The following is a 19,145-nucleotide window of genomic DNA, read 5'->3' on the forward strand; positions in this document are numbered from 1 at the left end:
ACACTAATCTGAAATTAAAAACCAGATATCATATAATTGATTAAATTGACATACATACATCAACAAATGCATAACATAGAGAATAATCAATTATCATAGAGTCCGATTATCGAAAGGCAGGCGATGTGTACAGAGATGTACACTTTAAATCCAAACTGCAAAAAGCCACAGAGCCTTACCTGACTTCAGGGTTAATACAAATGTTACGGACCAACTGCATTCCGCAGATCCCGACGGCGACTCCAACGGCAGCGAACAACGGATAGACCTAAAAGTATAACACAAGAAAAATCAGATCTGGTCAATTCCTCAACCAACAAATGATATTGAAAAAAAGCGAGAAGATCTAGGGAGGGACCTCGGGGCGGAGCCATCGCTTGAGAGTAGTTGAGGAAGCCATAAATCTAAGTTGAGGCGGACCGGATTTCACGACTGAATGTATAAAATGGTTCGAGGAGAAACCAGCCAACGCGTTTCTTCAGGTTCAGGGATGGAGAGGAGACGGAAATGGGAAATGAATACAGCTGGGTTTTCAACTTGGGCGACTTTTCTCGCGTGGAACATACGCTGTGCCCTGGCGGCTGCTGCTGCCGCCTACCCACGACTTCCCTGCCAAATAAATCATTTCAAATAGCTAAATTGTTTTTTTTGTTTTGTCCAAAAAGGAAGCTATTTTCCATTCTTTAATCCTACTATTGTATATAATACATTAAATTTGCTTCTTTCTTTTTTGGATCGCCACTAATTTCTTTCAAAAATCATTTTATAAATCAACTGACAATAATCTAACTGAAAATTAATGCTTATAAAGCCTTAGAAATGAATGACTAAAATTCTAAATTCTCAAGCCATTTAATTTGGTGTTCCAACACCTTCACCTACATCAAAATTAAAGGGTGGTCATATTATGTTTATTTTGAGAAAATATGTCATTATAGTTCAAAATATTTTGAAATTTAAATAAATTATTTCGCTTAATATAACATAATACATGAATGTATATGACTCATAAAATAATTATACGTCTGTGTTCCATTTAAAAAAAAAAACACACAAATAAAGGGTAATATTATAATCATAGCAAACGATTGTTTGTGGCCAGAAAATCCCAAATCCCAGACGCATTTCGCCCAAAGAAAACGAGCAATTGGCTGAATTTGGAAATATAGTGGAAATCTTTTTTTGTTCATTCAATTAAATTTGAATGGCCCAAACAAATGGATGTGAAATTTGGAGCTCGAATTGGAATTCGTGGCGGCAAATATATATTGATTCATATAAAGGTATCCATCCAGTAGGCCCATTATTAAATATATATATATATATATAAATGGTTATTGGGTCTATCTATCAAACACCAAATATTGGAAGTCTATTCAAATGGGCCTTCTTTCAATAATTCCCATTCATTTTTTCTTTTTTTTTTCTACTCCAATCTAATTCTAATCCATTCCGTCCTCATTATCTAATAAACTTCTCATTTCATACAAGATTTAGGATTATATAATTCTATTAAATTTACCTTTCAAAAATTAATAAAATTATATATTATTTAATTTTAGAATGTAAATATATTATTAATATAAAAAGAGGTCCTGAAAACCTTAATGCAGGCCATGATGAGAAGATTGCACAAGTAGCAGAACAACAGAGCTGACTCAGCATCAACATTCACATTTCAGATTTCTACTACTTTCTTAATTGGAAAATATTGCAAAATACCCCCTATTATATAAAATTTATTAAAAACTTACCTGTGTTGATTAAATATTTTTTTTAAAAAAAGCCCCTATAATTATAAACTTGTAAAAGAAAAAAAATGAAGTGCCTTACATGCGCTAAAAATGAGTGTGGTATAACATTTTGACCTATTTGTTTTCTTAAATCTTGTGTACACTTTCCTTTCTGATAATTGCACCTAACGCTGTTAAATTTTATATCACATTACTATTAAATTTTTAGTTATTATATATTTCTTTTTTATTTTAATGATCATCAAATTAAATTTTAGTGTATCAAAAGTTATGGGACTAATCAACTCATCTCCATTATTAAAGTTTAAATTTATTAAAAAAATAATAATTTGGACACGATGTTGCTGCCTAGATTTAGACGGCGACGTCCTGGTCGACGACGCCTGTCACCAACCCAAATCTGGGTGGCAACATCGTCGTCGTCTAAACTGTGAGCACCAGTAGCCCTCCACTGGTACATATATGATATATAGTACTTACATATAAATTTGTATGTTTTATACATAATCGTTCATATACATTATATATATATATATATATCTAAATCTAGATCGTTTAATTTTTATTGAAAATCAAGAATTATTAAAAATTGATTAAAATCAACGAATCATAAAAGATTCAATATTTATTATAATAATAATAATTTATATATATAAGGGTATAACAAAAATTTAAAGAAAAAATTTAATGCGGTTAAGTAAAAGAAAATGGTAAAAGGAGTGTGTGCAATATTTTTTAAAAATATAGTTTATTTTTGTCTATATTTCCAACACATAGATTTTCAGCTGAATTTCTATAATACAGGGGTTTTTATGTAATTTTTCCTCTTAATTGTTTTTCTTTTAAATATAAATGGGGAAAATAATTAGAAAGTCACGCTCAAGAATCTTCTTCACAGAGTGACGTCAGTGACGCCCCCCATGGCGAATCCGTAATTAAAGTGGAAAGTGAAGTCCTTTAATTAATTCACCAAACACAGTTGTTAACTTCACCCACCACCCGACAAATTCCAGCAACAGAAATTGGTGGGCTGAGACTCCAGACGCAGATTACAAGAAGCTAAGGAAGAAAGCGAATCCTACCCCCAAACCCAAGGGCTTCGGCGTCGCCGGAAAGCCCCTTAATTCTCCTCAACAGATACCAGCAGGAACACTTACTAGTTTCTTGATGGCCGCCTCTGCAGCAGCCAGGGCTATCCTCTTCTCACGGGCCACCGCCGATTTATCTGTTAAACACGCCTTCTCTCCGCCTCTGTCTTACCATCTCCTTACTCGCCCCTTACTCCCCCCAGCCCCCAGGAAACGTTCCTCAATCACCTGCCTTATTTCCGGCGTCGACGGCGGTGGAGTTTCCGATGAGTTTGTTTCCACCAGAAAATCCACCTTCGGCCGCGAATTCTCCGTCATAGCTAATATGCTTAAGCGAATTGAGCCTCTGGACAATTCGATTATCTCCAAGGGGGTTTCTGATTCCGCTAAGGATTCCATGAAGCAGACGATTTCTACGATGCTTGGGCTTTTGCCTTCCGATCAGTTCTCCGTTACCGTTAGGGTTTCCAAACGGCCCCTCGATCGTCTCATAGTCTCCTCTATCATCACTGGGTAATTGAGATTTCATTTATCACTACATCTGTTGCATAATTGAACGCCCTGTTTGGATGTTTGTTCCTGCTGTCATGTTTTTGAGAATTCTATATTGATGAATCTTTAATTTATTTAAAAATATATCAGAACAATATTAATTGGCATCTTATTAGCACTTTGAAGGAATTGATAATTTGATTAGCACTTCTGGACTACCGGACCTTCAGTTTTGAGTTTGGAACATAGGTAGTATTATGCAGCTGAATGTTACTAAACTTTGTTCACTTGTTTCTTCATAGGTATACATTGTGGAATGCAGAGTATAGAATATCATTGATGAGGAACTTTGATATATCACCGGATAGTTCGAAAAGGTCTGATTTTGCAGAGCACAATTCGGAGGTGAGGTGGGAGGAGAGTGACAGTGGGGGAGGTGAAAAAGGTATTGGTGGTGGAGTCGAACTGCGTGCAGCGGAATTGGAGAGAATGAATCTTCAGAAATTCAGGGATTTGTCTCCAGAAGCATCAAAATATATCGAGCAATTAGAATTGGAGTTGTCCACAGCTAAGGAGGTGAGTGATTTTATTGGCAACATGTGATTTTTGCCATGTTGGGTACTTCTTATGTTATCAACAAATGTACTCGAACAGGAAGTTCAGACAGCCAATTTTGGTATTTGGTGGTCTGGATCATTCCACAACTTATGAAAAATAATACTCTTTGAAAACTACTCATGATCAAATATTCTGCAAGAAACCAATTGTTTTGCTTGTAAGAAAGCATGGATAAAGGCTATACTTTTTCACTCGCAAGTACAATTTCTAGTCTTGTGCTAAACTTGAGTTCCTCCTAATGTGCCTTTCTGAATACCAGGATTGATTTTCTCAGTTTCAGTATTAACTTTTAGCCTGTTGCTACCTTTTGGATTTAATTTCTGATCCTTGGATGGCAGTTTGCGAGTCCAATAAGATTTTAATATATTATTCTGCAAGCTGATATATTTTGCTACTCAAGCTCTATGTCTTTTTGGACTTCTTTGGATATGTTCTGGATCTGAATTGTGGGTTCAGGTTGATTCACTGTTAAATTAGGAGTTTATGTAGTTCTTTTTTATGAGTGAGAGACAATGTAGGTCAATTTCATTGCTTTGTTCTTCTGTGCTTGCTTCATGCTACATGGAAGTTTTTATCTGATGGAACTCCTTGTAGTTTTTATATTGATTGCCTCTCACTCTGTGTTTTCTTAGGAGCTCTGTGCCAAGAAACTGGAAAATTTGCAAATGGAGCATATAAAAAAGAGTAACAACAATCTACTGGAGTACTTAAGGTCCTTGGAATCGGATATGGTAATAACATAAAATAACGACATTTCTTTTTTACTTGTATATATATCTTGATTGTCACCATGAATCGTGGTATGGAAATTTTACCTCAGGTAACTGAATTATCTAGACCATCATCACCTGAGGTGGAGGAAATAATCCACCAACTTGCTCAAAATATACTGCAGAGATTTTTCAAAGAAGAGATGGCCTCTAATTGTGAGGGCGACTTGGCTATAAGTAGTATACAGAACTATCAACACAGTGATGATGAGTTTTCTGAGACCATTGGCACTTCACGGGATTATTTGGCCAAGCTGCTTTTCTGGTTCGTTACAACTTGTGTTTCCCTTTGGTCTTACCGCTATCATTTGTTCTCTTTCTAGTATTTCCTACTAAATCCTATATTAATTAACTGTTCACTGCATTATCGGTAATAATTAAACAAATTTTCATTCATTCCCTTTTGCTTTCTAATCCTTCCTGGATCCTGATTAGGATGCTGTTGTTTTTGGCAGGTGCATGTTACTGGGTCATCATTTAAGAGGCTTGGAGAACAGATTGCATCTAAGTTGTGTTGTTGGTTTGTTATAAGAAAAGGAAGTACAATGAGGGATGTAAATTCTTCTTTTGCCTTTTTGCTCATAATGCTTTTACATTTTATTTTGTCCATACATTTTGTTGTACTTCTGTTAATCCAAATAACTTAGAAGATATAAATTTCTTCTACTAATAAACTTATGGTGGAAAACTAGGGAAGAATCATGTCACCCACACAACAGTGTCGGCGTGTATTGTCCTTTGCCTAACAATTAGCTGTAATATGCACTTCAGTTTGGAATGCCCCGACAGCAGGATAGCCGAACCCTTCAATCCCATTTCGGATAGTAACCATCTCAATTAGCCACTTAGAGAAACTCATCTAATTTCACCAGAAATTTCTTTGAATTCTTTGCTCCTCCAAGGTTATATAATATCTTTGCCAGCTCTTATCTGCCCTTTTAAGACAGACATATGAGGGGGTTGGCCTAATTGACTAAAGTGAATATTATAATAAACTTTTAAGAGTACGGTTAGGGCCAAGAATACATGCTTGGTAGGAATTTTACTAGCCTCTTTTCTCTCGTTACTGTAAACATTTTGGTTAGCCAAAATGAAGGCTAATGTATGGATTACGCAATTACTTATTCCGCACAGAGCAGTAAATTATTCTGCTGAAGGCCACTCTGAGTGTACATGAATTCTGTAACCTGCTGGAACTGAGAATTATCACATTTGGTCAATTTTTTCCTCATCTGCCTTGCTTTTTGTGGACATTTTTTTCTCTATCTCCTAATTGCTTTTGAGTTAATTTTTTCTTATACTCCAGAACAGTTGTGTTGAGTAATGGCCACGTTAACCCAAAATAAAAACTATTTTATAGTAGAAAAGAGTAAACAATCATTTCAGATCCTTAACGTACTGACAAATCCAATTTCACATTCAAATTTCGTTTTGAATTGATTCCAAATATAGTGCAAAAGTTTTGCCAGAAGTAATGCCTCGTACACGGGATTTCCAAGAAGATCCTCCTTGTTACGAGAGATCGCTTTTGATGACAGTACATACAATGTCATCATCCTCAGCTCCATTTGTCTCCGTATTTTCATTTACAAAAGAATCAATAGAATGAATAAATGTTGCAGACAGTTGAAGCGGCATCAACTTCATATTTACTGCTGTAGCCGATGCTTTCAAAATCTGTGTAGTCTGTGTAGATCGTAAGGTGCCCAGAGATGATCGACAGGGCATGGCCTGCCATCATCGAGCCTCACCCATGGCTTCCCCTTCCCACTCCAATGCAGCAAACTAACCCCACCCGGATGCAAACTCCGGCAGCTATTCACCACATTATCTCCACCAAGCCCATGCTGATTCCACCTATGATCAATGCCTTCTATTTCTCCACCAAAAACCAACATGAACGGTGGCAGAGACCCCAGCTCATATATCCTTCTCTGCTTTTGTATCTCCATCCATCCCTCGATTCTCTTCGTGTAATCTCCTCCTCTCCATCTCCCCAAATCCATTACCATCACTCCGGTATTGAAATAACAAGGCTTCTTTCCCTCAAAAACCCTCGATAGAACAGGGTCAGCCCAGAATTCCTTATTGAAGTAGTTGGCGAAATTCGCATGGCAGTACTCTGGAGCTCCAATTACTCTTGAACCACCAGTTAAACTAGTCGACCACAGTTTCCAAATATCATCAACTACTACCGTATCAGAATCTATATAAACCACACGGCCAACACATGAATCAAGGAGCTCGGCCAGGTAAATTCTTGCATAGTTCAAGGGCTCCTCCAGCGCTGGACGAATAGAAGACGATATCAGTTGCTTGACTCGGCCTTCATTCTTGAAGGGGTAAACCTTGAAAGACAAACTTGGAAATGTGGATCTCACGACATCGCCAAGCTCAGAGGAAGCGGAAACAGAAGTAATGAAATGGAAATATACGTTTTCCGGGCAGGCTGCGTGCTTCAAAATTGAATGGACCGATGCAATTGAGCCCCTCAAGTATTTGGAATCAAGAGTCATCGCCACATGCACTAGTGATGGATCACACATAGAAAACGAGCTGCCCTTCACCGGATTCCGGCACTGATTTCCATTCACATACTTGGGAGCTTCAACGTATTCTGAATATAGATCGGCACTATCTGTTGAAGTTTGTGGAAGTACCCGAATCCCATCAGCTGAAGACAGAAGAAAAACAAACGTTGCCAAGATGAAAGATTGTCTACTTAGGCAAATCGTCATACTATGATTCAATCTTAGGATGTTTGTTCAAGGGAAGGAGAAGGATACAAGCAGAGGGGTGGTGAGAAATGCAAGAAGCCGACCACAGATTTTCTTCCTTAAAAAGTACGTATATAGACGAGTAAAATTTGGTGTGAAACTCGGCATAAAACGCGTTTTTGCTGGTGAGTTGATGAAATACACAAGGAAAGTTCAAAGTAGATTATTACAATTCCTGAGAATTGATGGGTTCGAGGAACCTGAATAAATGTTTGGTCCAGGCATCATCCATTATCATTAACCACATGTGACCACGTGATGTGTGCAAAGCAAAATTAGTTTTAACTTATTAATTAGCATTATTATGTTGAATATTTTGGTATAAAAGAAGACGTGTTTATGCTGTTTCCGCGACGCTTCTTTCTTTGGTCCTAAATTGAATACTGTGGCTGCAGAAAAGACATTCCTCTAAGAAATTAAACAATCATTTTATTCCATGTGGCAACACAATTTTCATCAAAATTATAAGCTGTATTTTTATGAGGATTCAAAAATACAACACCAGTGGGTCTTGGACGGTGGAGGTGGCAGAAGGCCAGGAATCTTTTTCCATCTATATATATAACCAACAAACAAATACATACAGACGTATATATATATATACACGTATAATCTATACGCATATACAGTAGTTTGTATTTGGTGATGAAGTTGGAACCATGGTATATTTGTGGTTGGCAGAAACTATGAGGTTCAAACGATTATTTTAGCGTTATATTTCTGGATAAAAAATTTCAACTTTTATAATGAAGTCGACAAATACTATGTCAAAGGTCAACTACAAAGAACTTGGTTATAAATAAAATTTTTTACTCAAATCAACTTTGATCGAATTCTAATAAATTATACAATAAATACAATACAACTTATCGTGTGTTTGATATATTATTTAAAAAAATATTTTATAATTGATTTAATTCTGCTAAAACTTGGACACAAGGATCTAAATTGTCAGGACCCAGAAATGGATTTTAATGTACTTTCTGATATAGTAGTAATAGTAAAAAGGGAATTACTGAATAAAAAAATAGAAAGGAAAGTCAGATTTATTCAATTATTATACGATGTTAATGAGTCAATTTTTTTCTGGAAGCTTGTAGTTTAATACCTGAAGTAAATGCTCAATGAAGTTTCGCCATTCTTAAATGGTGTGCTGCATGCATTGCAGACAAAACTCAATTTATATCAGCAACTAGCATCATATAAATTTCTAATGAAGCGCTTAATCTAAAAGATGAGGTCAGATACAGTGGGGGAATATACAACAAATCGTGACAATTCGATGAAATGTATAGTAATCCAAATTTCCAATCTCGTCCATATGTTTAACTTCCCACCGTGTGTTCACCTGTCACGTTACCAGATTCGATATGCTGATACGGTAGCTATCCATGCATTCGGTCTGTTTTCACAAGAAGAACACGAAAATTGCAAAGATAACTCTATACACATTCAAGAAAACATGTTGAGAAGCTGAATGTCATTCTGCTATGCCATTCTCCCTATCCCATTGTCTCTTACATTATCTAGCTGAATATCACAGCCAGAAACTCACAAGAAATCTATCACAGGAACAAACAGGAAAGGGCTATACTTACGCCCGTTAATGCAATACAATCAAATTAACACAGGACTCTACAAATTAACACTAAGGGCCAACCCTTACTATGTACAGAGCAATGGCGCATGTGCCATTGAATTAACCCGAAAAGATGATTCGATCCCAAGAAAGTCGCTGCTCCCTCATGGTTATTGACTCGTTGACAAGTTAATAAATAAAATGCTGGAGCGATTCTCTGAAAGGATCAAGTTCCATGACTGAAATGTGCCAAATAAAAGAGATTACATATATATGTATATACAAACAAAGAGAGAGAGATTCAAAAACTTCATTTTAGTTTAAAACACAAGTTGAAAAGGTGATATAAATGCACATACGCCTACCTCATGGCATCACAGAGAGGGTCATATATTGGCTGCCAAAAACTGGTGAAACCGTTGCACCCTCGCCTTTTCATTGCGTGAAGATCTTGCTGCTGCCTTTCTCCGCCCCAGACGAATAAAGTAGTCCTCAGTGTCTAGAACATATGAGATCTGAAAGCACATTTGTGACCAAGAGTTAATTTCCAGCAAAATAAAAGGACTATCTACCAACCAATTTGACTTTGTGAACGGCGTTTCTCCTACTTGTGTTTCACTTGATCTAGTACCAACATATTGCCAACAAAATCAACCTAAGCATTTTGAGCAGACAAACTAAGAATTGATATTGATGGCAGCAGAGAAGAAAAGAGAACTCAATTTATCATAAATGGCATGATATATGTGAATTATGAAAAATGGGCAATGGCATCAACTATCTAGAAGAATAAGCATCAGTTGACTTGATCCCAGTAAAAAGTAAACTGAACCGAAGATTTGGTGAAAGTTGGCTGTGCTGGTCGGCACGCGGGGTAGAGAGATACAGGAAAGGGAGGTTGTGGTGAAAGATTAATTGAAAGAATTATGGACAAGACAAAATGAGATACGCTAACAAGGCTAGACTACTTCAAAGCATTCCAACTAGAAGAGTACGAGAATTGTACCTTTGATGAGGCAGCTGCCATCTTACATTCCAAGCCATTCATGATCAGAACATTTTCTGTAGCCATATACAGAGCAGTGGATTCATCTAGATTAGCATACTTGGACATATTCCTGCACGTGTTACAAGTAGATTAGACAATGAAATACATCAATGTAATCGTCGTTCAATAAGTTAGTCAATCATATTTGATATTTTTTGAAATATTGAGCTCAGAAGAAGAAAACTAGCAAAAGGCCCGCTAAATTAGTTTGTCTTATACTCTCACTTATTACGGTCCGACCGTAGCTCTTGCTGCGGGATGAGTAAATATTAGGCAAGCTAATACGCTAATATAAAGCACTTGAAGAGCGGAAAGCTCCTCCTTATTTAACTGACCTAACCTCAGCATTCACGAAGAATCGTACAAGCCAACAAATAAGGCAAAAAACTTTAGATCCCCTTGTCTTATTCTTATTAATTACGGGCCTACCCATGCTCTAGCCGCGGGATCAGTAAATATCAGGCCAGCTAATACGCTAATGTAAAAGCACTTGAAGAGCGAAAGCTCCTCCTTATTTAACTGACCCAACCTCAACATTCACGAAGAATCGTACAAGCCAACAAATAAGGCAAAAAACATTAGATCCCCATGTCTTATTCTTATTAATTACGGGCCTACCCAAGCTCTAGCTGCGGGATCAGTAAATATCAGGCTAGCTAATAGGCTAATATAAAGCACTTGACGAGCACAAAATTCTTCCTTATAACTGACCAAACCTCAGCATTCACGAGGAATCATGCAAGCCAAGAAGTACGGCAAAACACTTTAGATTCCATTGTCTTAATCTCATTCATTATGCGTCGACCCCAGCTCTTGCTGCGGGATTAGTAAATATTAGGCCAGCTAATACGCTAATATAAAGCACTGGAAGAGCAGAAAGTTCTTGCTTATTTAACTGACCCAGCCTCAGCTTTCCACGAAGAACCGTGCAAGCCAACAAATAAGGCAAAACACTTAACAACATCACCAAAATCAACAATATTTCAAATTCCACAGGACATTAACTCACCATACATGTCATTCTCGCCGTAACACAATTTTGGAATTACAATAAATATAATAATGTCAAAACAAGCAATGAGATACGTGTAAATAATTGAATAATAAGCGTGCACACGTATTGTCATTTCAATCATAGAAGTTTAGTGAACAAAGAGGTAATCCAGACAGAACTACAATGATACGGTGTGTGCATGGGCGCATGGAACACAAGTGCCGCGTCTAGTCATCTCCCTGCCGATTACATTTCCTGATATTCTAGTCACATAATGTCAACTTTTACACGTTTCTTAAAACAAATAGACTTTCTGTGTTTCAAGTTGTTTAATAGGAACTTATTACAATACCTTTTCAGCATAACTGCTGACGATTCCTTTTTTCCATGAACAACTGAAAGATAATCATTGTGAAGATACGATGCAAAATTAGGATCTACCGAAACTGCAACAACCTCGGACTTCTCATTTCCATCGTCCATCAATTGGATAGATAAGCGGGTAGGGGAAGATGTCTACAACAGGCATGGAAAAAATTTAGCACAGCAAAATTCCGAATAATACATGGCACGAATTAAAGAATTAATAGAAGTATTGTGAATTAAATGGAACCTACACATTCAAGCCGGTAAATGTTCTCATCATGAAGAAGGACATGGACATTTTCATAATAAACTGAATCAACATACTTCTCTGGTTTCCTAGATTTTTCATATTCATACAATTGAAGCAGCTTACAATCCACCTCATCACTTGAAACGGTTTGGAGCTGGCAGAAGAAGCATAGTATCAGAAAATGTGCCAACCGAAACTGAGAACGGATGTGTAGAACAAGTTATTAGAAACATTACCTGTTTGACCAACTTATATATTAACTTATCCAAAGTGAATAGCACATAGGACTGGTTTCCAATCAAAGACCGACAATCATCTTCAAATTTTGTATTGTCAGAAGATCCATCAAGTAAACTAAATAAAGCACTCATGAACCTGCAAAGGATATGTTTATGCAAAATAAATAGAAAGTAATATAACTTCCAAGATGTTCCGAAACTAAGTTACGATTTACAACAGTAAACAACCTGGCATAGGGATCAGAACTTGAATCCTTTGTGGTTCTCCATTTTGATTCACCAGATATTGAGTTCACCTTGGCTGATAATATTCTCTCATACAGTGTCTGCAAGATGGAAAAGACAATTATGTAACAATAAGGGGAAAAATTAATAATGCTATTGAAACATCTATCCAGACAACAGACTCACTAGATCAGTAACTCAGAAAGAATAGCCACTACAGCCAACATAAGCAAACAGAAAACCCCAATGCTAAAAAACAATCAGAAATTTACCTGATGGAGCCTAAATAGCACGTAAAAGGTGTCATTTCCATAAAAAACACGTCGACCCTTTTTCTCATCACCTACTAATGGGGATGCCACATGCTTTGACAGAGGTTTACACGTCAGCAGAAACCGTTCAGACTGTGGCACCGATGCACCATCTCCCCCGTTACAGTGAGCTTCACTAGTATTCTCGGCCTCACCTTCACTCTCAGCTTTACCATCAAGGTCATCATGCTCTCCGTCTTCCTCTTCCTCGTGCTCTTCACGTGAACACTCATCGGCAGCAGACTCACTGCCTGAAACATCTTCTCCAGCTTCAGAAATATTTTCACTATCCTCATCATCAGCATCAACATCATTTTCACCTGCAGCATCGGCACAAATCTCTTCATGACCCCCCATTTGACCTTGCATCCCTTCACTGCTACGATTTTTCTCGGGCAAGGCTTGCAAATTGCTGTCCTGATATGCACCAAAGTTATCTTCAAAATCACCATTAGGGGACAGCTCACCTTCTTCTTTCTCGTTTTTACAAGGATCAACAGAATCTTCATTGTATCCAGAAAGTCTAGACCCTTCTGCAAACTCTCCATTTGTCAATTGATTCAATCTGGATGTCTCCCCACCCTGTTGCACACAAGTAAAACAGATTAATACCTGGTTTATAGGTAAACAATCAAGACAGGATGATAGCCTTCTCCAACCCCCCCATGCTGCATTGTAAACACCCACTGACAGATGCGCTCAACACCCAAATATAAAGAAAAAAGAAACTTAGAAATGAAGAAAAAAAATGAAGAGATGGTGGTGCAAGAATAAACAGAAAAAGAACATAGAATAAAACCATACCAAAAATATCCTAGTTCAGTCAGAAACTGAAATCTAGGAGTCAAGACAAATGCAAGAACTCGTACCTCTGAGGAAAGGATATCTTCCATACTAGGCTTGGCTTCATTGGCTTCCTCAAGGGGACCATTAGTTGTTCGAGAAGGATTTGCACCACGCCCTTGAATTTCAAAATAAAACCAATTATGAAAATAAAGACACTTTAATAACGCGAAAATCAACACTTAATGTAATGAAAATTTATCAAAAAGTCAATAATATTCACAAATGAACCTTCACCATTCTCCCACATGCGTACCATGATTAACATCTGGTCCAGCAGTAACAGCTAGGTCAGGGTTGGTTAATCTTTCACCAGAAGCCACAGCTCCGTCCTTGGCAAGGGCTTCCACATTCATGAAGCCAGTCCGGCTGAAATTCGGTCTTTGTGGTGATGTATTAGAATCACCATTGCAGCTGGACTTTGGTTGCTTCAAGTTTGTGATAGTAGCATCGGCCTTGGGACTGCCTTCACTTTCTAATACACTTGCTGTGGTGCTTTTCGCTGTTTTACGTTTAGAGACACCATCGTCTTCATTAGCCTCTGAACCATGCAGCCGGGCATGAACACCCAGCATCGGCTCAAGAAATGTTGTCCAGAACCTCATAACTTTATTCAATTGATCTTTAGTGGAGCAGACCTCTTCACACGAATACTTTATAATCTTAAAGACGTCTTCGTGAACTTCACTATCGGCATATTCAAATTCCATGTTTGGAATGACCGAATGTCTACTTCCAGCAGCAATACTAAGAAGTACGTCATCCTCTTTCTGCCTTTTCTCCTTGATTTCTTTGATTTCTGCCACTAGGGCTGTCCACAGAGAGCAAGAACAAACATGAGAACTAAAAGATAATTGGAAAGGAAGGCTAGGTACCTCATCTCTTTCCAGTGGTAACTTTTGGAAAACTAGCCACCGTGATCCACATACCAATAACAGAGAGCTAACTCTCATGCATGACTCAAATTGCATGTTTTCGGAGGTTATGATACAACTAAAGATGAGATAACAAGAAAAATAAGGGAGATAAGTCGTGCAGTGCCCAATAATGGCAACACGGGTAGAAGTCACCAGATGATAATAGGTAATATTTTTTTGGAGAAGTCTAACGACTACCAAATAAAGGAAGACAACAAAATGAGAGACAGTTTACACTTAGATGCAGGAATTAATACAGGGAGTGACTTCAAGGACTAAGGTAATACAAGTCATGCAATTGCGGCAATGACAAGACAAAACACAAAATTCAGATTAATAAACATGCACGAAGTCTCATCTAATGAACAATCAAATGATACTAAAACTAGAGGCAGGCTGTTATACTACAAAAAATGGTAACTCAGGATATCAAAGAAAGTCTTAAAAGCCAGGGAGATGGTCAGGAACATCTAAACAGCTGCTATCATATACAGCATTGGTGCTTGACTTACATTTTGTGCTCAAGTTCTTTGAGTCTTGTTGCTTGAAGTAGAAGCTGCGATGATCAAGAGACTTGTAATGGTTCTTAGAATATATTTCAGCCCACACTTTGTTAAAATCTGAACGACACTTCGTCCATTCCTCCTGCTTCTGCTTCAGGCGTGTCAAGATCACAGGTAAAGACAGAGATGGATTTTTACGCAAAATATCCATCACATCAAGACCATGGTCGCCATATAAGCGTTCAATGCATCTTAAATTGAGAGCTATATGAAAAAAGAGAAAGGACCTCATTGATCAGTTTGCATGTCATTTCTTGGAAAAGACAATAAACAAGGAAGGTGAGAGAGCTTCATAAGGCAGTATTAAGGCAGAAACCAATCATCACAAACCTGTGAAATGGTCCTCAATTCGTATGGGACCATCTGAACCAATTGAATTATTATTGATACTGTTCAAGAGTTCCTCTGCTCTCTTGGCAGTTGAACTGACGGACTCCAATAACATGTCCAGCTCAAATCTGAATTATCCCAAAGGGTATACAATTAGCAATGCCTCAGAGTCTCAGACATATCCCCTTGAGGAAACTCTATAAAACAAATATGGCAAATTCAAAAATCAACAATAAAAGAAACATCACTTTCTCAAATTTGAGTATCTCACAGTAACCAGAGTTCCTTACTTCAATAAATTCTATGAAATCTGTCAGAACGTGCGAGAGGTGAGGATAAAGTTTTTCAGTCAGCACGATAACAAATAGTAGAGCATGAACAACAATTGCTGAGGCTTGTCCTTTTCCAGTAAGGTTCCACATGCTTTCATGAAGGAGTGGACAAAAAATACACAATCACAAAAGGTTGACCAGGAAGTATACCTATCATCTTCACATCTAAACAGGCTTTCTTCATACTGGTTTCTCCGCATGTGTTTAAAAGAGTAATCCTCACTACCAGATGTCACAGACACCCAATGATCATTTAGAACTTGAGCACCAAGCTCTGACCTCTGGCTTGCTGAAGATATTGGATACTGAAAAGGCAAATTTGTAATTGTTGAAATTTTCAGATGAAAAAAGGAATGTTCCCTAACAATGTTTCTCAAAATATGTATTGAGAATCCTTACATCCTCAGGAAGAAGGCGGTAACTGGGGGTGCAACGTTGACAATTAGAAAGGTCAAGTTCTTGAATGGACTTTCCCCAGTACTTCAAATTGTATCTATCCTTCTCTTTACCTCCTTCCACTTCACGCTTTTGTTCTTTCTCTTTGTCATCTATTCTTAAGGCTTTCGAAGAATTCCCTTCATTCCATAATGTTTCTGCTATTTACAAGAGAGATGAGTCAGATCAGACATTCAAAAGGGATGGGGCTGGAGTTGGGGTAGGCAACAGCAGTTGACAAAGGCACCAAAAAAGAAATATTCATAACATCATCTGGAACAGGAAATTACATACTTTTGCCCATAACACCAGCTAGAAATCCATCTGAAAATAGCCAATCTGTTAGAAACGAAAAGAAACAAACTAATGAAAAAAATACAACTTCACAAATACAAAATCACCACCTACCAATTCTCTCACAGCGTTCTAGAAATTCATTGAAACCCTCCATAAGATCTGGATACTTCCCTAGTAAGTCAGCAACCTGATTGAACATCATATAAGAAACCCCATAAAACGAACAAGTTCTAACAGTGTCAAATAATACAAAGATCATCCTGAACCATTGATCATGATAATATAATTGAAAAGAAGGCAAGGTAACAGCTACAAAAGAACCACTTTCAGACTACCAACTGAAAGAATAAATTTGTTGTTATTCAATAGGAAAACAATGTCTAACGATGCAACTAGAAGCATAATTAAGAATTAGTAAGGTTGATAACCACACAGATGAAACCAAAACAGAAACAAATGCTACTGTTGACTGTTCAATACCTAAAAGCTCCAAATGAAATGTCAAACAGTGATAATAGAAAGCATAATTTTCATATCAAAGTCTGTTAAACAGATGAAACCAAAAACAGAAACAAATGCTAGTTTTCGAAACCTAAAAGCTCCAAATGAAATGTTAAACAGTGATAGTAGAAAGCATAATTTTCATACCAAACTCTGTAATTCCTTTCTCGTAATAATTTCTGTGCTGTATATGTGAAGACATTTTAAGAATGCCTGGTAATCATCTGCACTGCGTAACCTTTCTTTGACTTTTTCACAAAAAGTGAACTCCTGGCTGTACATACCTGGCAAGATCAAACATGAGTAAATTTTAAAAGGCATCACACCAAACACTCAGACATGCAAGATGCAACTAAGGTAGAAATACAGAGGCAGAAAGATATATTATGCAACACAGAGGAAAAAACCACTGCTCTCTATTCACTTTTTCCTCCTTTTTGTATTTCCTTTTCTTCTTCTGTTCTTTTTTCCTATTTCTTCATGTTGTGCAATGATCACACGGTATTGTTGAAGAAAAATTGCCAGTCAAGTAACCAACTCCTTCAGAAGAAAATTGAGAAAAAGACTAAAATAATATCCCGCTTCAAACATTTTAAAGCAAAAGGGCGGTTTGCTCATAGCAAAGTAAACCAACGGTTCACCTACATTACCACTGGGAAACAGGGGCACTTCATACTCACTTTTCAATGCATCTTTATCATCATAGGAGGCAAAATTCGAATTGCCCCCAAAGTCTTCAACTTTCCGAGCAGACTTCCTTTTATCAGAAAGCCTATGCATGCTAGTGTCTCCATTATTCTCAGTTTCAGGATCTCTGTCCTCCTGATCACGGTTTCTCCTATCCCTGTTTTCCTTTTCGGGGTGCTTCTTCTGCTCCTTGTGCAACTTCATAACTGTTTTATCATCATCCATATCTGGACGTTCGACACTAAGATCCCTTTCTCCATTGGGGTCAATAACCCTGTCTCTCCGTGGTCGTTGCTAAAGTTTATAGGACATACAATAGTTAGATGTAAGCAACAAACAGAAAAGTGCTGTCCAATAAGAATAAACATGGAGAAAGAACCTTATCTATTAGAGACTGCCGCATTGTGGGCAAGGCGGAGCTCCTCTCATCATAGCGAGGAAAAGAATGACGACCAAAGGACGGATGAGGAGCTGAAGCAGTAGCTGAAGTATCTGGCAGAAATCTGGTGAATTCATCAAGCAGATCCGGATGGTCATCAAAAAGTGCTGCAACCTGATAACAGATACATCAAAACCTAATACTTTAGAATGAACAACAAAATTATATAGACTGATCACAGGCCAGATGCATACCTCTTGGTAGACCTCGGTTATTCCCTTGTGTTCCTTCCGGTACATATTCAAGATGTCTAGGAAAGATTTGTAAACATGGTCATCATTTTGAAAACGTTTCTGCAGGTGAACAAAGCAAAGGACTTATTTTTTTTTTTAATTGTTGTTTAACTTCGTCTGGAACTAAATTCAGAACCTTTTACTATTGCACAAGTAATAAAACTCCACCTTAATTTTATTGACAAAACTGATAGCCTCTTCAAACTCAACAGTTCTTTTTGGTGGAGCCTCTTCCTCATCGCTAAGGGTAATTTCATAACCCTTAGGCAAGAATGTGTTAAACCCAAGGATTAAATTAGGATGCCCTTTAAACAATTCCTTTACCCTTGCTATGACGCCGGCAGTATCAACTCTGCCAAAACAGATTGGGCAAGAGTTAAAGAGAGATGTTTCCGTCCACTTCTCGGATGTACAGGTTCCTCTTACCAAGAAAGATTAATTTACCTTTGAGCCTTGAAATCTTTCATGACATCAAGGAACCTATCATATTTTTCCCTTTGATCTTGAAACATGTCCTTAACTTGTTTCAAATAACTCAATGCATCATTAGTAGTGAGCTTCTGTGTACTACCAGCAGCAACACCCGCACCACTGCCACTGACTCCTGCACCACCACCATTACTACTACCGCCGCCGCCGCCGCTTCCTCCTCCTCCTCCTCCTCCTCCTCCACCTCCACCACCTACAGGAGTATGTGACGGTCCATACCTTTATGAACATGAGAAAGTAAAGATACAAATTAATACCACCATGGGTTGATTCAAATAACTGGAATTGGAAACAGCTGTAACACCGCATGCAAAAAGTTTTAATTATTCTTGGTTCTATCCCTTAAATTTAATTACATAATTCCAACAGACTCAAATTGCAAATATTTACCTTTAGGGTTTGGTACCAAACTCCATTAATACACCACTACCAACTACGACCTCATCTCCACTGAATGCAGCCAAAATAAAACTGACAGACTTAGTTGGCTCCAGTGGCATTTTCCTAAAACTCTATCCACAATCACCAAACAGTGTGTATGTGTGTGTTGGGTTTGCGGGGGTTGCGG

General features: G+C 37.6%; 4 protein-coding genes across 5 annotated transcripts in view; 1 reads left to right on the forward strand and 3 right to left on the reverse strand.

Annotated features, from left to right (window-relative positions):
- The window catches only part of LOC105177185, a 1,270-nt gene extending 681 nt beyond the window's left edge, over positions 1 to 589 (reverse strand). The window contains exons 1-2 of the mRNA XM_011100238.2: positions 359 to 589; positions 180 to 268 (exon numbers count right to left, since the gene is read on the reverse strand). Of these exons, the coding sequence (XP_011098540.1) occupies positions 180 to 268; positions 359 to 400 (131 nt within the window). The 5' untranslated portion in view covers positions 401 to 589. The remainder of the gene's footprint in view (positions 1 to 179; positions 269 to 358) is intronic.
- On the forward strand, positions 2,741 to 5,379 carry LOC105177187. Its single transcript, XM_011100240.2, has 5 exons — positions 2,741 to 3,355; positions 3,637 to 3,910; positions 4,585 to 4,683; positions 4,773 to 4,987; positions 5,178 to 5,379. The coding sequence occupies exons 1-5, from the start codon at positions 2,922 to 2,924 to the stop codon at positions 5,251 to 5,253; spliced, it is 1,098 nt and encodes a 365-aa protein (XP_011098542.1). The 5' UTR covers positions 2,741 to 2,921; the 3' UTR covers positions 5,254 to 5,379.
- LOC105177186 (probable galacturonosyltransferase-like 10) lies at positions 6,061 to 7,555 on the reverse strand. The gene has a single exon (XM_011100239.2). The coding sequence runs from the start codon at positions 7,458 to 7,460 to the stop codon at positions 6,393 to 6,395; it is 1,068 nt and encodes a 355-aa protein (XP_011098541.1). The 5' UTR covers positions 7,461 to 7,555; the 3' UTR covers positions 6,061 to 6,392.
- Positions 8,785 to 19,145, reverse strand: part of LOC105177188 (paired amphipathic helix protein Sin3-like 2) — an 11,268-nt gene continuing 907 nt past the window's right edge. The window contains exons 3-24 of one of the 2 annotated variants that reach the window (XM_011100243.2): positions 18,533 to 18,796; positions 18,257 to 18,440; positions 18,050 to 18,148; positions 17,796 to 17,969; positions 17,410 to 17,710; positions 16,877 to 17,013; positions 16,340 to 16,415; positions 16,226 to 16,255; positions 15,896 to 16,089; positions 15,647 to 15,801; positions 15,165 to 15,292; positions 14,784 to 15,038; positions 13,611 to 14,165; positions 13,381 to 13,472; positions 12,473 to 13,093; positions 12,204 to 12,301; positions 11,973 to 12,111; positions 11,738 to 11,890; positions 11,473 to 11,636; positions 10,085 to 10,196; positions 9,444 to 9,593; positions 8,785 to 9,317 (exon numbers count right to left, since the gene is read on the reverse strand). In XM_011100243.2, coding sequence (XP_011098545.1) covers positions 9,465 to 9,593; positions 10,085 to 10,196; positions 11,473 to 11,636; positions 11,738 to 11,890; positions 11,973 to 12,111; positions 12,204 to 12,301; positions 12,473 to 13,093; positions 13,381 to 13,472; positions 13,611 to 14,165; positions 14,784 to 15,038; positions 15,165 to 15,292; positions 15,647 to 15,801; positions 15,896 to 16,089; positions 16,226 to 16,255; positions 16,340 to 16,415; positions 16,877 to 17,013; positions 17,410 to 17,710; positions 17,796 to 17,969; positions 18,050 to 18,148; positions 18,257 to 18,440; positions 18,533 to 18,796 — 4,060 coding nt within the window. In that variant the 3' untranslated portion in view covers positions 8,785 to 9,317; positions 9,444 to 9,464. Of the gene's footprint in view, positions 9,318 to 9,443; positions 9,594 to 10,084; positions 10,197 to 11,472; positions 11,637 to 11,737; positions 11,891 to 11,972; positions 12,112 to 12,203; positions 12,302 to 12,472; positions 13,094 to 13,380; positions 13,473 to 13,610; positions 14,166 to 14,783; positions 15,039 to 15,164; positions 15,293 to 15,646; positions 15,802 to 15,895; positions 16,093 to 16,225; positions 16,256 to 16,339; positions 16,416 to 16,876; positions 17,014 to 17,409; positions 17,711 to 17,795; positions 17,970 to 18,049; positions 18,149 to 18,256; positions 18,441 to 18,532; positions 18,797 to 19,145 lie in introns of both variants that reach the window. The other variant, XM_011100242.2, reaches the window with a different exon arrangement.

This window comes from Sesamum indicum, linkage group LG15, assembly GCF_000512975.1.
Source record: "Sesamum indicum cultivar Zhongzhi No. 13 linkage group LG15, S_indicum_v1.0, whole genome shotgun sequence".
Lineage (NCBI taxonomy): Eukaryota > Viridiplantae > Streptophyta > Magnoliopsida > Lamiales > Pedaliaceae > Sesamum > Sesamum indicum.

Excerpts from the sequence above, each read along its gene's own strand:
- LOC105177187 (XM_011100240.2), top strand. The coding sequence starts at position 2,922 with ATGGCCGCCTCTGCAGCAGCCAGGGCTATCCTCTTCTCACGGGCCACC. Across the intron at positions 3,356-3,636 it reads GTCTCCTCTATCATCACTGG|GTATACATTGTGGAATGCAG; the intron begins GTAATTGAGATT and ends GTTTCTTCATAG. Across the intron at positions 3,911-4,584 it reads AGTTGTCCACAGCTAAGGAG|GAGCTCTGTGCCAAGAAACT; the intron begins GTGAGTGATTTT and ends GTGTTTTCTTAG.
- LOC105177186 (XM_011100239.2), bottom strand. The coding sequence starts at position 7,460 with ATGACGATTTGCCTAAGTAGACAATCTTTCATCTTGGCAACGTTTGTT.